General features: G+C 42.1%; 1 protein-coding gene across 1 annotated transcript in view; it reads left to right on the top strand.

The window, feature by feature from the left end:
- kcnh5b (potassium voltage-gated channel, subfamily H (eag-related), member 5b) overlaps window positions 1–16,548 on the top strand; it is a 254,006-nt gene that overhangs the window by 143,622 nt on the left and 93,836 nt on the right. Inside the window, exons 9-10 of the mRNA XM_049596619.1 lie at window positions 7,818–8,017; window positions 14,206–14,265. Coding sequence (XP_049452576.1) covers window positions 7,818–8,017; window positions 14,206–14,265 — 260 coding nt within the window. The remainder of the gene's footprint in view (window positions 1–7,817; window positions 8,018–14,205; window positions 14,266–16,548) is intronic.

The raw sequence follows: 16,548 nt of genomic DNA, 5'->3' as shown, positions 1-16,548 counted from the left end.
CGTGCTTATAGATATATATATATATATGAGAGTGTGTGTGTGAGTAGTACTGTACTGTATGTGAGTCTTTGTGCGTGTGCTGGCTGTCTCTTCATGTAGGAGTGTTGTGATTGATATTTTCTGGGTGTCTGGGTGTCTGGGCTTCGGGCGGTGACACTATGTCTCCTGCTTTCCTCCCGGACTGACAGATTTCTGTCCCTCACACTCATTCGCTCTGACAAATCATCCTAAACTCCTCGGGCAGATCGTCCGAAACCCGCAAAAGGAAAATATACATGACACAGAAGAAGGCGACTTCTGTTCTCTACTGATTTCTTACCCAAAAAGCAACACTGTTCAGAAATCAGTCTGAGAGTTTAAATGCTTGTGCTTTGTTTGACCCCGTCACCAGTTTTTGAAGTTGCTTTGTACATGTGTAGTTTTGATTTCGTCACCAGTCCCGTTTTGACAGTTCGCCCTTAAAAAGTTAGAAAGTAATGACACGGGAATAGTGAGGGGAACTGAGGTGAAATATCATTTATTGAGATCTTTTACATCACCTGAAAGAGAAGCTGAGACGGATCAAAGAGACCGATGTCAGATTAGTCTTTCTGTTTCACCAAAAAAGAAACGGTTTCCTCATCTGGTGACGTCAGGATCAGAATCATCATCAAACAAAGATAGTTTCCAAATATAGTTATGTACACCAAAATAGATAATTACACTTTCCTGGGGTAGAAAAATTGACACTTTGACAAAGAGAGGATGCCGGAAATAGTAATGAAACAGAGGTTACATCAGATGTTACTCTCACTGTGTGACTTCCAGGTAATCTCTGGGAGTGCAGCGTCAGGAGGCCAGAACAGACCGACCAAATGCAACCAAATGATCACGTTGATATATTTTCCTTTTCAGTGTCACAGTCAATTTAGAAACAAACTTTCTGCGAAGACTCTCTCCGGTTGATGAGCGCCTCGCTTTGACAGTGTCTGGTCCTCCCTCCCCCAGGCTGCTCCATCAACTAATAAATATGAGGAAATAAAGCTCTTCATTTGCTCCCCGTCCTGACCATCACTCCCCAAGCAGTCCGTCTCTCCCCGGCCACCAGAGCTGGAAAACTGAGACATATTTAAATAAATAGACCCAGGGGGGACATATCAGATTTCAAATATGGTATTGAAATGACAGCTTTAAACTGTAGCCTGAGTACTTTGAATGAACCTTCTAAACTCATACAGTTTCTCATGGGACTAGATAAGTGTTTTTTATAGACTGATGCAGAGTGATGTTGGCAGGCCTGGAGTTTCGTAATTTTAGGGGCAAGACCACTTGGCCTGCAACACAGCAGTTTTTCTCAAGGGCTCAAAGGCCAAATATCAGGGTTACAAGGCCATCTCTAAAAAAATCGCCATTTCGATTTCACTTAAATTGACAAATTCATTTCTAGAACGATTAATGCCTTTTTAAGAAACCTTTACAAACAAGTTTCATGTTGTCAAAAATGAGATATACATCGGATTGGTCCCTATAGAGAAATAGTCCTTAATATTAACTGGATGGCGCAGAGGAGCAGTGGTAACCATTGTTGCCTCACAGCAAGAGAGTTCTGGTTCAAACTCAGCGTGGAGGAGCCCCTCTGTGCACAGTTTTGCATGTTCTACCTGTGTTAGCATGGGTTTTCTCCAGGCACTCCAGTGTCCTCCCACAGTCCAAAGACATGCAGGTTAACTGTTGACTCTGAATTGCCCGTAGGTGTCAAAGTGAGTGTGAATGTTGTTCAAAGATGTAGGACACTCTATTTCTACATGAATTAATGAATTAATGAATTGAAAAAGTGCTACCTTCACAGCGCTTAGCAATCCGTCTCCTCAGAGTGTCAAGAGTATGCTTTGCTGCTCTGGGAGTGTGGTGCTCTGAATAACCAATGATATAATCTAACAATGCTTTGAATTTGCGAACAGTCCAGTTTGTGCCAGAGAGCACTCTGGCAATTGGAGTGACTATCTATGAACACAACCATGTTTACGTTTCTTTTGACCAATGGAGTACATGTATTAACATTAAGGTGCTGGGGCGGACTTGACAGGAGAGTGCAGAGAGGACGGAGAAAGAAAAAACAAACTGACCAGTTCTGATCTTACTGAAGGTCAAAAACTTTGGATAAGACTTTGGAAATAGTAGTTTAACAAAATATTTGTACTTAATGAACTTACTAGGTTTCTCTAGAGCTGTTTTGAAGACCTTGTGATACAGTAAGTACAAACTGTTGTGGACATAAAAGAGCAGGATCAACCCAGTTCTTAAATTTCTTTGGCTCAGGCGATTGTGGAAACGTTTACCTGTTGAATCTGGTTTATTCAGGCTCACACAGGCCAAACACAAGCTAATCAAGGTCAGGTAAGCAAGGTTAATTACTTGAATCAGCAGAGACACATTTAGCCGTCATTGTGCAGTATTAGTGTAGAAATGCCAAATAGAGGGTCAAGACAAATCGCTGAACTCAAACATCATTAACATGAGGTAAGGCCTAGCATGTGTTTGCTGAGAGTACAGCAGGAAGTCCTTACCTTCTTACGCCATTGTGCTAAACCAGGCTGGTGAAACCTCATTAGCTAAGCCTAGCAAGCCCGTAACTTAGTGCCTTTCCCTACGTGTTGCGTTAGACGTGAGACATGCACCTGGACTTCCCTGGGTGAGTGTGACCTGTCCTCCGCCACCGCTCTTGCTCCTTGCGACCAGTTCACTCGGACCTGGACACCCCTCAGGTGCTGCTCCGTCGGTCCAGTCGGCCAGCTCGCTCTTCTTCGTGGTTGTTCAGAGTGAAGGTGTATTTATGTGGATAATTCGTGGTGGTGTGTCAAATACTTCCTCTGTCTCTTTTTGTTTTCAGAATGCCTCGCCTCTAGCATCTTCCTCATGGTGTACCCGTTCAGCTCAAAAGCCTTTCCAGCCCTGTGTGGCAAATAGTGGCTAATTAGTCAATACCACCAACCCACAAGTGCGACGTCAGTGCTGACCCTGCGTCTCACCACCTGCCAAAACCACACCCGCATCTACAGGACATTCATTAAACTGCCAATAAAGCTTTCATAACACACTCCTCCTGCACACTGCTTCTGTAATGGTGGGTCTTTCAGTTTGTTTTCTTTGGAGCTCTGTCTCAAGCTGCTTTGACATTTCAAAGTACACATGGCCAGACCTTATTTACAGCCGACAAATGGTGCTAATTAGCTAATTAGTAGTTTTGAGTTCAGTTGGTTTGCTAACAATCCTTCTCCACAGCCTGTCTTCGCACTCTTCACACTAGGAGTCCAACTTTCTCTTTTTAAAGGACTGAAAGTCACATTTTCAGGTGTCTCTTCTTCCTTCTCACCTGATAAATGAACTGAACTGGAGGATGATTTGCCAAAGAGACTGAACTAACCACTTCAAATCCTGGCAAACACGAAGAGGTTGTTTGAGCTCAACACAGTCACTTGGAGGGGGGTCAAACCTTGGTCGTTCTCTGCACTGAGGTGACGCTGGCCAACCGCTGTGCCAACAAGTCACCCAATTAGGAGTCCTGTGTTTGGTGGAGGTGAGAGCTGAGTCTCTGAGCTTTGAGTTCCAGATCGGCAGTGTTGTCTGAGTCCTAATTTACCCAGCTGACAGGGTCTTGGAAAGGTCCTGGAAGGTCCTGGAAAGGCTGCTGACTTTGAACGAACTGAACTGGAACGCTGTTTATCTCACCGCTGACACGGCACACTTTTCTGTCTTTGGCTGTCTCTGCCTTTTTCTGTTTTTGTCTCTCATCCAAACACTCGCTCTTTGTGTCTTTGTATTCGTTTCTTTTATTTCTGACACTCATTGCGTCTGTGAGATTTGACACACACACACTTTCCTTTGCTTGCACTGCGTTCCTGGTTTTCTTTATTTGGTTTTCTCTTTTTTCCCCATCAATTTCTTTTTTATCCTTTCACATATACATATTCGCACTTTATCTCAAACACACAGTCACTTTCAGACATTGTCTGTCCAACATTTTCCTTTAACAGACAAATCACATGTACCGTACTTTCACTCTTCCTCACCGCTTTTATTTTGTGGCTGGATCAGATCACTCCATTTTTCAACCCAAAAGTCTTTAAACTTATTATTTCTCCTCTTCTTTCTTTTGTCATTTTTATTAGCTGTGAGGAGGCAGCGAAGGGGAAAAAAGAGGGAACTATTTCGAGTGAGGTCTCTATGGAAACAGTAGCAGCAGGGTACAGAGGAGGCTGACGGCTCTGTAACAATGGCTTGAAGTTCTAAAATGGGGAAAAAACACTCCTCTTCCTCCTCTTGAAAGCCTCCTCAGCAGTGAAAGCCGCTATTAATACAGCTTGTCATCTCGCGGGAGACGTCATACATGTTTGTTTTCTAGCAATCGTCCCTTTTCTTCTTTTTCGCACTGTCATGATCGTTGTTGCATATCAGGCGTTAATTAAATCACAACTGCCTTTTTACAACGTCCGTCTCCCTCCTCATCTGATTTTTCTTTCCTTTACCCCAGTGTGACTCAGGGCCTTTACACAAGGAAGCATGAAGAATAAAAGACACAAGAATGCCAAATACTCACCTACAAATATTCCACATCAAATCTATTCACATCATCAACAATGCAAATTCTTGACAGTTGCAACAAATCCGCCACTGATTGGTTGATGCCTTTATTTGTACTGTGAAAGCTCAGAAAAACCAGCCTTGTTCTGACATTAGAAAGTGTCACATTTATCTTGCAAGTGTACTCTTCTTCAACGTTTGCTTTACTTCCTGGATTTTTCTCACATGGAGATTCTGACCAATCAAGAGCAGCTTTCTCGCACAAGGCATTTGATCTGGTCCTCTTGTAAATGCTGCTGTGAGAACAAGAACCAACTCTAGGCAATTATACAACTTTGTAACACAATTAGTCCCTGATTCAGACCAAAGCAAGACAACTGTAGGTTGAAAGCACCGTGAGATCATTAACATAAGAAACCTGATCTTTTAGGTGACTTGTAAATGTGAACTACAAAAAGGAACATTGTCTAAAGTTTATTGCTTGAAAATAATCTGGCTGGGTTTGATCTTTTTTTGCAGTGGTGTTGCTAAAGGGTTGTTTGGGCATTGTTAGATGGCAGGTAAGGTATTGGTGGTTCAGTTCTATGTTGCTAGATGTTTCCTTGTGTAGGCAGGTTGCCAGGGTATGACCATGTAGGTTATAGGCGGTTTTTGTGAGGGGTTTTTGGTGAGTCAGGGCTCAACAATAAGGATTGCCTGATTGCCCGGGGCAAGTAAAACTCACGGTCGGGCATGTAAACTAACAACTCACTTGCCCGATTGGGTAAGTTGCTAAAAATAGTAAAAGTTAATAAAAGTTAATTGATAAAATAAGTGTATTTTAAAACGTGCTCTTCTGCTCTGATGCAGCAGTCTCTCTGCCTGAAGTCACAGGCACAGCTGTGTAACAATGTCCTGCCCACAGCACCCATTGATATTATTTTGCGCGACGGACGCTTCATATAATAACATAACAATATACTATTTATGGTGTTATGTCATAGTGTCATTTCTGTCTCTACATGGTCACACGTTAACAATTCTCCTCTGCTCTCTGTATCACGCACGGCGGAGTTCCGCCACACACACAGGTGAGCACGCTAGAGCGGCTCGGGACACATTTTCCTGACCAAACCTGACCCCGAGCCCAGTGTGGTTTGTCAGCTGACAAAGTTATGGAAATGGACAGTGTGTAAATAACCAACGGACTGCTGTTACGCACAGACAGACACACTGCTCGCGCAGCAGCTCAGCACGGCACTCATGCTGAGCTTGTGTTGCATTCAGGCGTTGTCACGTAAATAACAACTTCCAGCACTTAAATAGGTCATAGCACAAAACAGCAGCATGTTAAGTGACTTTTTACTTTTATCATATTCAATACAATTGTATGTTCCTAAATCTTGAGACACCTCATATGTAAGCTAGACACACATTTCACCTGCTCATTACTGTGCACACATGTACTGCGTGTACTTAGTCCTAAAGAGCCCTTCTGGTGCCAGTAGATACATAGAAACATCCCAGCAGGCTGTGCTTTGCAAGCATACAAAAAAGTTTCACGCATGTGAAAATTATTTTTCATGCGTGTGCTTCACCTCCGCTGCTACAACTCCATCCTAGGGGAAACACTGCTGTGTGCGTTTTGTGCAACAGGTGGATGTGGTAGTCTACTGGTAGAGTAGAGAGAGAGCTAAGTAGCTTTGAAGTACAGTAGAGCAGGGCAGAGAGATGGAAGCAAAATATATTAAACCCAGTGTTAATACAGCAGAACTGGAGAGAGGGGTGAAAAATAAATAGAGGTGGACATGGCTCAAATAGGGCGCAAAATTATAGACGGAGAATGATTGACAAATTTTTCACTTGAAGCCCTGACACTGTCATATTTGTGTAGGAATTAAGCTACAATACATGACGTATGTTGTTTTAATTAATAAATACAGTGTGAATAAAGATTACATACCATAAAAATGACTGCAGTCTTTGTTAATAGATAGCCGCTTAAATTAAACAATTTTTATAGGGCAAGTAAAAACTGACTTCGGGCAAGTAGATCTCTGACCAACTTGCCCAACCGGGCAAGTGAAAAAAAAAAACCTTAGCGTTGAACCCTGTGAGTGGAAGGGCTTTGTTGGTTCCTGGGTAGTTGCGAGAGTGTTTCCAGGTGGTTGTAATGATATTTGGGAATACTTAGAAGGGTGTTTGTAGTCAGTACAGTAACTCTTAGCACTAGGTCCAACTGGAACATTTCTGAAGCTTTCATGCATGGATAAAGGGAACAAGATGAGAAGAAGGACGATGACAGTAAAACCTTTTGAAATTTCCAGAACTAGAACGACTCAAAGAAGTAGAACTCATGTTAAAGGATAACTTTGGTGTATTTCAACCCTTTCCCATGATTTTATGTCTACATGATTAATGGGATCAACTTTTTTTTTAATTGGTCAAGTACTGAATGAAATCACTGCAGCCGGCAGCCACAGAAGAGGCTTCAATGTCACCACTCTGGAAATTTGTCCACTTACTGTAAAGTGCTTGTTTTGCTACTGACTGCCTCAGATTGTTGTACTCCAAGTGTCCGAAAACATTATGAAAATAATCCCTACAGAGATAGGCCTTTTTGTCAAATCATCAACTCTGGTTTGGTTGAAATAAACCCTTAATTCACCCAGTTAGAAGTGAGAATATGCCGATTCTATACACACTTAAATTGCTTTTTTTTTTTTAAATGAAGTCTGGTGAGGTTGGTGATGGTGATTTTGAAACACATCAAACAAACAGATGGGAGGAATCGATTAAGTCAGTAGTGTTAGGAGTGGTTAAGTGATGTTGCATGGATGTTATACTGTAAAACAAGGAAAGGGGACCAAAAGCTGCCAAAAGGAGGTGTGTTGTGAGAGCTGATCTGCCCACCAAGGACTGACTGCTCCTCTGGCTGGTATGCATGGGTCACACTGGGCCAAGGTGTACAAAATGCTGCTGATCAGCCTCCAAACAGGTCTGCAGCCCTGGAGACTTACAGCACAGCAACACAATTAAATGCTTTTACAATTGGCAATTTTAGGATATGGGGCTTGTTTGTGTGTGAGAGAGAATGTTAGAGAGTGTAAGTGGATGTTCTGTTGCTGTCAACATAATTACCTTCATGAAACGCTTTAATGAGAACAACGTAAAGAAAGAAATGAGAAAAAAGGTTGAAACCAAGAAGTAAGGAGTAAAAAGAGAAAGAAGAAAATGGCTTGTGTGTGCTCATCCCTCTCCTCTGTCTTCCTCTGTAGCTCTGCTCTACGCCACCATCTTTGGAAACGTGACCACCATCTTCCAGCAGATGTACGCCAACACCAACCGCTACCACGAGATGCTCAACAACGTCAGGGACTTCCTGAAGCTCTACCAGGTTCCGAAGGGGCTGAGCGAGCGGGTGATGGACTACATCGTCTCCACCTGGTCCATGTCCAAAGGCATCGACACCGAGAAGGTGAGAGTTCGAAGGTTGAGCTGATGGAAGTCTTCAGGTGGTCACACTGAGGCCTCTGCGCTGGCGACAGCTGTGGCTGTTATGTTTTTAGGTTGTCCATCCATCCGCATCTACTTATGTCTCATTTATGTGATAGCTTAAAAACACCTTGAGGGAATTTCTCCAAATTTGGCACAAACATGCACTTGGACTCAACAATGATTAGAATTCTTTGGTCAAAGGTCAAAGTCAGTGTGACCTCATCTGTCTTATTCTTGTGAACGTGATATCTCAAGAACACATTGAGGAAATTTTTAAAATTTGGCATAAACGTCCACTTTAAGTCAAGGATGAACTGATTAGAATTTGATGGTCGAAGGTCAAGATCACTGTGACCTTGCATCTGTCTAATTCTTGTGCATGCGATATCTCCAGGATACCATAAGGGAATTTCCTCACATTTGTGCCAATGTCCACTTGGACTCAACAATGAACTGATTAGAGTTTGGTGGTCAAAGGTCAGGGTCAAGGTCACTGTGACCTCATCTGTCTTATTCTTGTGAACAGGATATCTCAAAAACACACTGAGGCAATTTTTTCAAAGTCGGCACAAAAGTCCACTTCAAGTCAAGGATAAACTGATGACATTTTGTTGGTCCAAGGTCAAGGTCACCGTGACTTTGTCTGTCACATTCTCACAAACGCGGTATCTCAGGAACCCCTTGAGGCAATTTAGTCAAATTTGGCACAAACATCCACTTTGCATCAAGGAGGAACTGGCTTGATTTTTGCAGTCCGTAGTCAAGTCCCTGGGGTTCTGCATCTGTCTCATCCTCGTGAACATGATATCTTAAGAAGGCCTTAACAGAATTTCCTCAAATTCAGCACAAACATCCACTCAAGACTCAAGAATGAACTGATTAGAATTTGGTGGCATCCGTGACATCATAATGTTCTGTAAAAACACTGTCCTGTCCATTACTCAGCGTCTTATCTCAGAAACAGAAGGGGAGACATTTGGTCAGATACTGAATTGGTGACGCTAATCTTGGGTGTCCACCTAAAAACTGTGATGTTTGTATAGATCTTCTGTGCTGCCGGGTTGAAGATGTGTGTGAAACATCCATCTTTTCACAGACATTGACATCAACTGTAAGAGGAACTTGGCAGGTTGGTGGAGGCTTACAACTGTGAGGCGGTAATTCTCGTTTACCACAGTAATCATCCAGGCTGGGATTGAAAAAAAAAAACAGCAGACACTGCAGCTTTTTGCCATCGCACTGATTACAAAAAAATGTAAGGAGGCAAAATGTAGATGGAGACAGTTTTGGATGCTGTAGCCGTTCATACAGCTGTACAAGAATATTACATTTGCCGAAAGCCGTGTCACAAAGACACAAAGAAGCCATAAACATCGCATCATCACAAAACAAGTGAGAAGAAACACTGAGACAAGCATAAAGAAGGAAAACAGCATGAAGCCAACGAAATGCCTCAAAGCCAGTCACCAGTCACACACTGTTCTGACCTAATTTACCCAAACACACACTGAGCGGCGAACTTTTGACCCTCTGCACCCAAACACATCACACAGCTCATAGGCTGCAATTATCTGCACACATAATTTAGATACTGAAATTCTATTTTAAAAATTCTAAGTTATTAAAAAATGGGTTAGTGTGAGTGATGGTTATGTTTCAAGTGGGGGAACTGAAGTGCTCTGAGCTCTGCTGCTGCTGCCGAATCACTTGAAATCTTTTCACACATATAACTTTAATGTAATTAACTAATTACAGTCCTTAATAATCCATTGATTTCTTGTGTTTTTCCTCCCGCACACCTCACACCCATCCGACTGCTGCAGAAAAATGCAAAATACATACTGGATTTCAGAGGTGAGATCTGATGGAGTTGACGTCTTAAGCTCGGTATACACTGTGCGATTCTGGGCTGTCCCAGATGACAGATGACCATCGTGAAAGAAATGTGGCCATATCTTTGGTTGAGCTATTGCATTGTATGTCATAGCCTGGGATTCAGTCGGCGTTGTCATTGTACAGTCTGCAAACATCAAACAGCAGTGCCGGCCCAGCTTTGTGTGACCTCACAGATTATCGTTTTATTTTGAAGCTTCAGACCATCCAGCTGGCTCAGCTACAATTGTTGCTCAAAACTGAAGGAACAAAAGATTAAAAAACACACATTTACAGAACAGCTTCCATGCTGTGTGTGTATTGATCCACAGAGATGATTCATCTTTCCAAAATACTCCAACATGAGCTCTGATCTGCACCCCTGCACAACACAGACGCCTCACATGTAAAGTGCTGAAGCCATTGATGAAGCAGTGCATCACCTGCAGCAGCAGCAGCCTTCAGAGCGGCTGAGATGGCAAAAAGAAGAATGTAATAAAAGTAAACACACATGAAAAGGCTGTTTTTTCTGGTGTCAGACTAAAACCAGCTCTGTTCTCTTTAGCGTCTTTTCTTCCTCTTTGTTTTTAGTTTTATTGGAAAGGTGTAATACTAACTGGAGACATGCAGTGATTTGTGCTAACTGTAGTAGACATTGATTATTGTACTTAAACATTAACATGTCTGTGTAAAGTTAGGAGTTTGTAGTTTGGCAAAGACCTCTGAAAGCTCTGCTCGGTTTATTCTTACGTCCCCTCTGTCACCTCCGGAAGAACATTAGAATAAAGTGTTTTCAGTGCAGAATCTTTGCTGAAGTGGAAACTGATGAGTCATAAAATCATGACCTTAGATGGCTGTAAGGAGGACTGTGATGGTTTTATTCATTTTTATCGTCCAACAAAATGGCTCTGAATCAAACTGGTGACTTAGTTCATTATTTCATATAATCTCCTCATTATATTTGTCACTTGTAATGGGCTGTTTGTCCATCTAATTGATTTCCTCAGCATTTTCCACTTGACATTCATGCTCTCTTTCTCCCTCGTTAGATCATAAGCCTCCTCCTCCCCATCAATTCCATTTTCCATTTTGTGTTCAGATAATTATACTCTCTTGAAGAGACATAAGCCGAGAGCACCTATGGTATAAATACCTCGCAGTCAGAGCTGGGGCCAATTAGTGGATATTTTTTGTCACTTTGGGACCCCTTACACTGTACACAGTCAGCTGTTTATGCGAGTACACACCAAAAAAGACCAGAGGCTCCCAGGGCATCTCAGTGCTACTAATACCCCATGCTTTAAACAGCGCAAAGACGATTTTCAAAGACTGTTGTGTTGTGTTTTGATGTTGCAGAGGCTTTTAGATGATTTACTGTCTTCCCCTTGGTCGGTTTTCTTCGTATTCAACAAGGGGGAGATTGTGGAAGATGGGATAATATTTTGTTTTCTGTGTTTTACCTAAATGCTTCAGTTAATTAGGCTGGGTTTCAGAATTTGTATAATGAGCTGGACAAAGTGATTACAATTTACGGACTCGGCTTTTTGGCACACACTTGTATCCAGAGGGAGTTAATGAATACAGAAACAGAATAAGCTGTGGTAATACACAGACAGTGACCTGGTGTAGGGCTTGGCGGGTTATTAAAGAGCCAGACAGTTCTTCATTTGGAAGTCTGGGGTTTTGATTTCCCCCCCGACAGCTGCCCCCGGCTCAAGTGATTTTGAGCGAGAAACTGAGCTTTTTCTTTTTCTGCAGCTCATTGAGCTCTGACCCAGAACAGATCTAAATATCTAAATATCATCTTGCTGGGTGGCCATTGAATGGAAGCCAGACCTTTCATTACAGGAAATTAAGTACTTGGCAGTTGCCTGATGCTGGCCGTACACCAACCAACTTGACCACTTGAACCAACCTTTCAAGCCATTTCACTGTCACAGACAAATTAACAATGTTGGAATAAAATGATAAGGAATTTGCTGGAGTTCTGGCGCGCTCCCGTGATCTCAACTGTTTGGTGTAAGGTGTTCATAAGACTCTTGGACTGGTCTTATCCGCACGGATTATTCTCGCGGTTCTTATGGAAGTTTGCACACCGCAGTGGAACTTTCGTGCGGTGAAAAAAAATTCCACCACTTTGACCACCGCAGAATTCGCTGGTGGAACTACACAGCTGGGCCAATTAAATTGTTTGTTTATAGTGACGTCGTGCGAACCCGGGAGAGTCCAAAATCTTGTCAGACAGGAAAGTATTGGAGAAAGGTTGATAAACCTTGTTTCACAGCATCCTGTCCTTTTTGATAAAAGACGGGATGATTTTATGAACAATGAATTAAAGGACAACGTCTGGCAGTCCAGCTTGGTGGCTGTGGTGATAGTGTTAAGTGCTAAAGAAAGTTGATGTTGACGTTTGTTAAACATTAGCTTGCTAGCTCGCTGCTGCTACTCTCGTCCATGCTCACCAACACCCGTTTACACTGCGCGGACTTGGAACACAACAACGCGATATTCCGCACTGCATCCGTACCGCACCTGTGGTTAAACACGGAAAAGCACTGCGCAAATATTCCACAAATCCGTCCCGCATTTCCGCATCGCGGCAGTGAGAATGACACTTTAGGCTTCCATGTAGGCGCATGGAAGGGCAGGGAGATGTGCTGTCTCTGCCTTTGGCTTTCCACATAGGCACGTGGAAGGGCAGAGAGGTGTGTTCTCTCTGCCTTAACTCTCTTTGTAGGTGCAGGTAGGGCGGAGAGGTTTGCTCTCTCCGCCTTCATCTTTCAACATAGGCTCGTGGAAGGGCAGAGAGGTCCCAGAACAGAACGATATCACTAAATATAAAATTGCAAATGGAAATAAAGTTGCCTTTGACTAAAGTGGTCCTGACTGAAATATTATCGTCAGTTTTTCGTCTTGGCTCTGAAGTTCAATGATGTGATCACTGTCAACAACCAATAGTACCCCTTTTCCACCAACATGGAATGGGTTTCCGTCCCTGTTCCCGCACCTAGGTTTGAATCGTTACGAGCATTTCGACCAAAAAATGAATTGATTTGGAACCCGAAAAGTTGTTACAAAAAAAAGCAGGTTTTCCTTGACCTTAAGTGTGAACCATGACCACATAAGTGGGCTTGTCCTATTCTACAGATTTGGAAAGAGAGGATGGAGAAGGCAACAATAGAGATGTTGAGTGAGAAATGCAATGGTTCTGATCCAAACTGGTGGAAACATGGGCTGGTTCACTGGATAGTCCATAGGTTCCAAGAGTCCTGAATGGAACCAGTTCAAGAACCAGAGCTAACTTGGTGGAAAAGGGGTATCAGTGCGCTCTCTCCAGCACCAAACAAGGAGCAAACTAGTCAGACAGTAAACATCGAGAAGATTCTGGGGAGGTGCAAGAACATTAACATGTCTTGGTTCTAGTGTTCTGTGGAAAACGAAGAGAAACTGGTGTTGTGGAGTGAACAAAAGTCTGTGTTTAATTCTTCGTGTATTTGATCCACCGAACAGCACTTACTTTAGTGAGAAATCTGAATTTTAAAAGGGCTTTGTCTCATTCCCATGGTCTCCTGCCACTAAAATAGTGCAGCTAACCAACAGAGGCTGGTAGTGAGGCGACAAAATCCAAATGTAAAGTTTGTACACAAATTGCAGTTTATCTGATGCCAAATTGACAAGAATACTGTCAACATATATGATGTCTTTTATCTTGTGTTTCTAGAGTTACATGTTTTTGTTTTTTTTTAAAAAAAAAACAAAAAACAGTTAGGACTTGTAATAGTTCATAAAAGGCAGTTTGACATAATAATTTCCACCAGGAGCAGGGTGGGAAATAACATTAAAGGGAATCTAGTTGTAGTCTTGAAAACAGTGACCCTGCAGGGCCGCTAGTATTTGCAAAGCCTTTAAGTTTGTAACAAATAACATGTCTCTGGATGTGAGAGGGTGTCAGACTTTAGTCTTTTAAAAGTCTTGAAGTGTATGGTAGGCATGAGTAAGGACCACTTCCTGGTTGTCCCAGTGGGGTTTGCTAACTCAGTTGTAGATCTACAACCCATGACCTGATCGCTTCCTCCTCCACACACTGGCAATAAGACAGCCAATGATTTCAACGAAAAGAAGAGCAAGCACACAAGTACAAAAACATCCTCATTACCTGATAAAGCTTCTAAACTGTCATCTCACTGCTAACAGACCTCCATCAAATACTGTTTGTGACTATTTTCTACCAGGTTGAGTCCTGAGAGAGAATTTCTGTAGACAGCAGCCTGACCCCCTTATGTCTCTGTCTTCCAGGTCTTATCCATCTGTCCCAAGGACATGCGGGCCGACATCTGTGTCCACCTCAACAGGAAGGTACGAATCTATGCATTATCTACAGACCCACACTAGATGTATCAGAGTGCTTCACTGTATACAAAAGGAAATGGGACGGACGGTGTGAGTTCTGTGTTTTGACTGTGTGAAAAGTCAGGGGATAATAATGCAGTTAGGTCACAGTTTGATACATGTGAACACTTTTAAAGCCATTTAATAGACCAGAGGCGTCCTTGCAAGTTGTTGTATTTTTCGCCATGATGAGTTTGATAGTGGTGCTGACTGACTATAATATTCCTTGAGTACTGAAAGGTGCTGTGAGCACACCGAGCACACTGGCTCCCCATTTACCTCTGTGAAGAAACAGGAACTGGTTCATTTGAACAAACAGGAATAGCAGTGCATTTAATTAAAAAAAGTGGAATAAATGACTTCTCTGCAGTTTTTTTACTTAGCAAAATCATTGAGTGGACCAGATTATACCCTTGGGCACGCGGCTCCTGGCCTGCATTTGACATGTTTGACACCCCTGGTACTCGACTACTCTGATGACACATGGTTTCGTTTCTCAAAAAATTTGATATGTGAGAAAGAAAAGAAAAAAAGGACATTTATGGCTCTTTGTATGGTGCATTAAGGAGTGCTAAAGTTAGACATTTACAAATCCTACATGAGAGGATTCAACAAAAAGAGTAAGAAAAAACATCCAGTAACATTTATCATTCTCTCTCTTCAGCCTATGTTTGGTAGGTTGCAGTGCTGTCAGAAATATTCATTTATCAGTACACATTGATACTAAATATTTGAAACAGTTTCGACACTCATTATCTGTGGTATCGATGCACCGGTCTCACCTGAGCTTTCTCATTGCTGTTTTCTTCAGCTAACTAAGAAGAGAAAAATTGTTGTCATCATGTAGTAGCCTTGTTATATTTATCTTTTAAAAAAAAACTTGTTAGCCCTTAATGCCAATTTTCTCCATAGTATCAAAAATAGTATCACATTTTTTAAGGTATTTGTTTCCAATTTTAAATTCCAGTATCTTGTCAACACTAACAGGTTGTGGTGCCAAATACTAGTGCAGCTACAAACACTTGCACTTACTTACACACATCAAACTAAACCTAGGATTAAAACAATGTGTAGGTGTGAATGTCTTTTTAAGACAGAGGGCGGATGTCTAATGGTTGCAGTAACATTTCCAAACACCTCAGTTGGCCCCAAAAACCATATTGAACCATCTTCACACAAACTGGAGTGGGATTTCACTACACTGAGCACACTGAGTGCCAGTGCTCATGTGCATTTATTACATAACTAAATACTGGTTACAGTAGATGGGCTCAGTCAGAAGCTCCTGGGCATCACTGGACATGACTGATATGAGTCCCAAAACTTTGGCAGACTCAAACTGCTGAACTGGCATTGGACAAAGGACACCTTCAGCTGTGTAACAACCATCTCCAATGACAAACACTCAGAAGCTACTAAAATTAGTCCTGTCATTCAGAGGGACTGCTGCTCAATGTCTTTAGTTCATATTACATTTAATTTCAAATACAAGCTATTTATTTATCAAGTGCAGTGATTTTACAGGAGTGTAGGTTGATGCTGCTCAATAAAGATAGATAGATAGATAGATAGATAGATAGATAGATAGATAGATAGATAGATAGATAGATAGATAGGATTTTTTTAAGTGGGGCTGTATGATGAACTTATCCGTAGTCGGTGTGTTACCCACAATAGATGCCTGTCACCATGCCCGTCGTTTGAAGAGCAGACAGGAGCACCAACACTAAGCAATGTACTGCTGTGGACAAGGGCAGCAGCAAAACATATTTCAGCCACCTACAAGTAGTCCCACTTAAAAAGATAACAATATCAGTTTAGGTGCATGCTGTATTTAGAATATCTTTTCCTTTACCTCGCCATCAGTCAGCCCTTTCCGATGGGGAACTGAAGTTGTTATATCTGCTCTCTTCAAATCCCATCCACCGACCAAAACAGTAATTTTACCTCTCAACACAGGAGCTGTTGGTCTACCGCTGCCTCGATCAGTTAGTTTGATTGTGTTATTGCATGACTTTGGTGTTTTAAAGGGTTTGTTAAGATGCAGCAAAGTCGCACAATAACTACTGGGCAGCAGTAGACCAGAAGCTCCCGTGTTCTGTGAGGTTATATTAATCTTTTTGTTAAAGGAGTCTGCTGGCTTTAAAGAGAGCATAGAGAACAGCTTCAGGTCCCCGTCAGAAAGGGCTGTCTGCTGCAAGGTAAAGAAGTAAAAATAGTTTAGATATAGCAGAGCCTTGAATGCATATT

The sequence above is a fragment of the Epinephelus fuscoguttatus genome, linkage group LG14, assembly GCF_011397635.1.
Source record: "Epinephelus fuscoguttatus linkage group LG14, E.fuscoguttatus.final_Chr_v1".
In the NCBI taxonomy this organism is placed as follows: domain Eukaryota; kingdom Metazoa; phylum Chordata; class Actinopteri; order Perciformes; family Serranidae; genus Epinephelus; species Epinephelus fuscoguttatus.
Note: the sequence above shows the minus strand (reverse complement) of the source record. Positions and strands in the feature narration are given on the sequence as shown.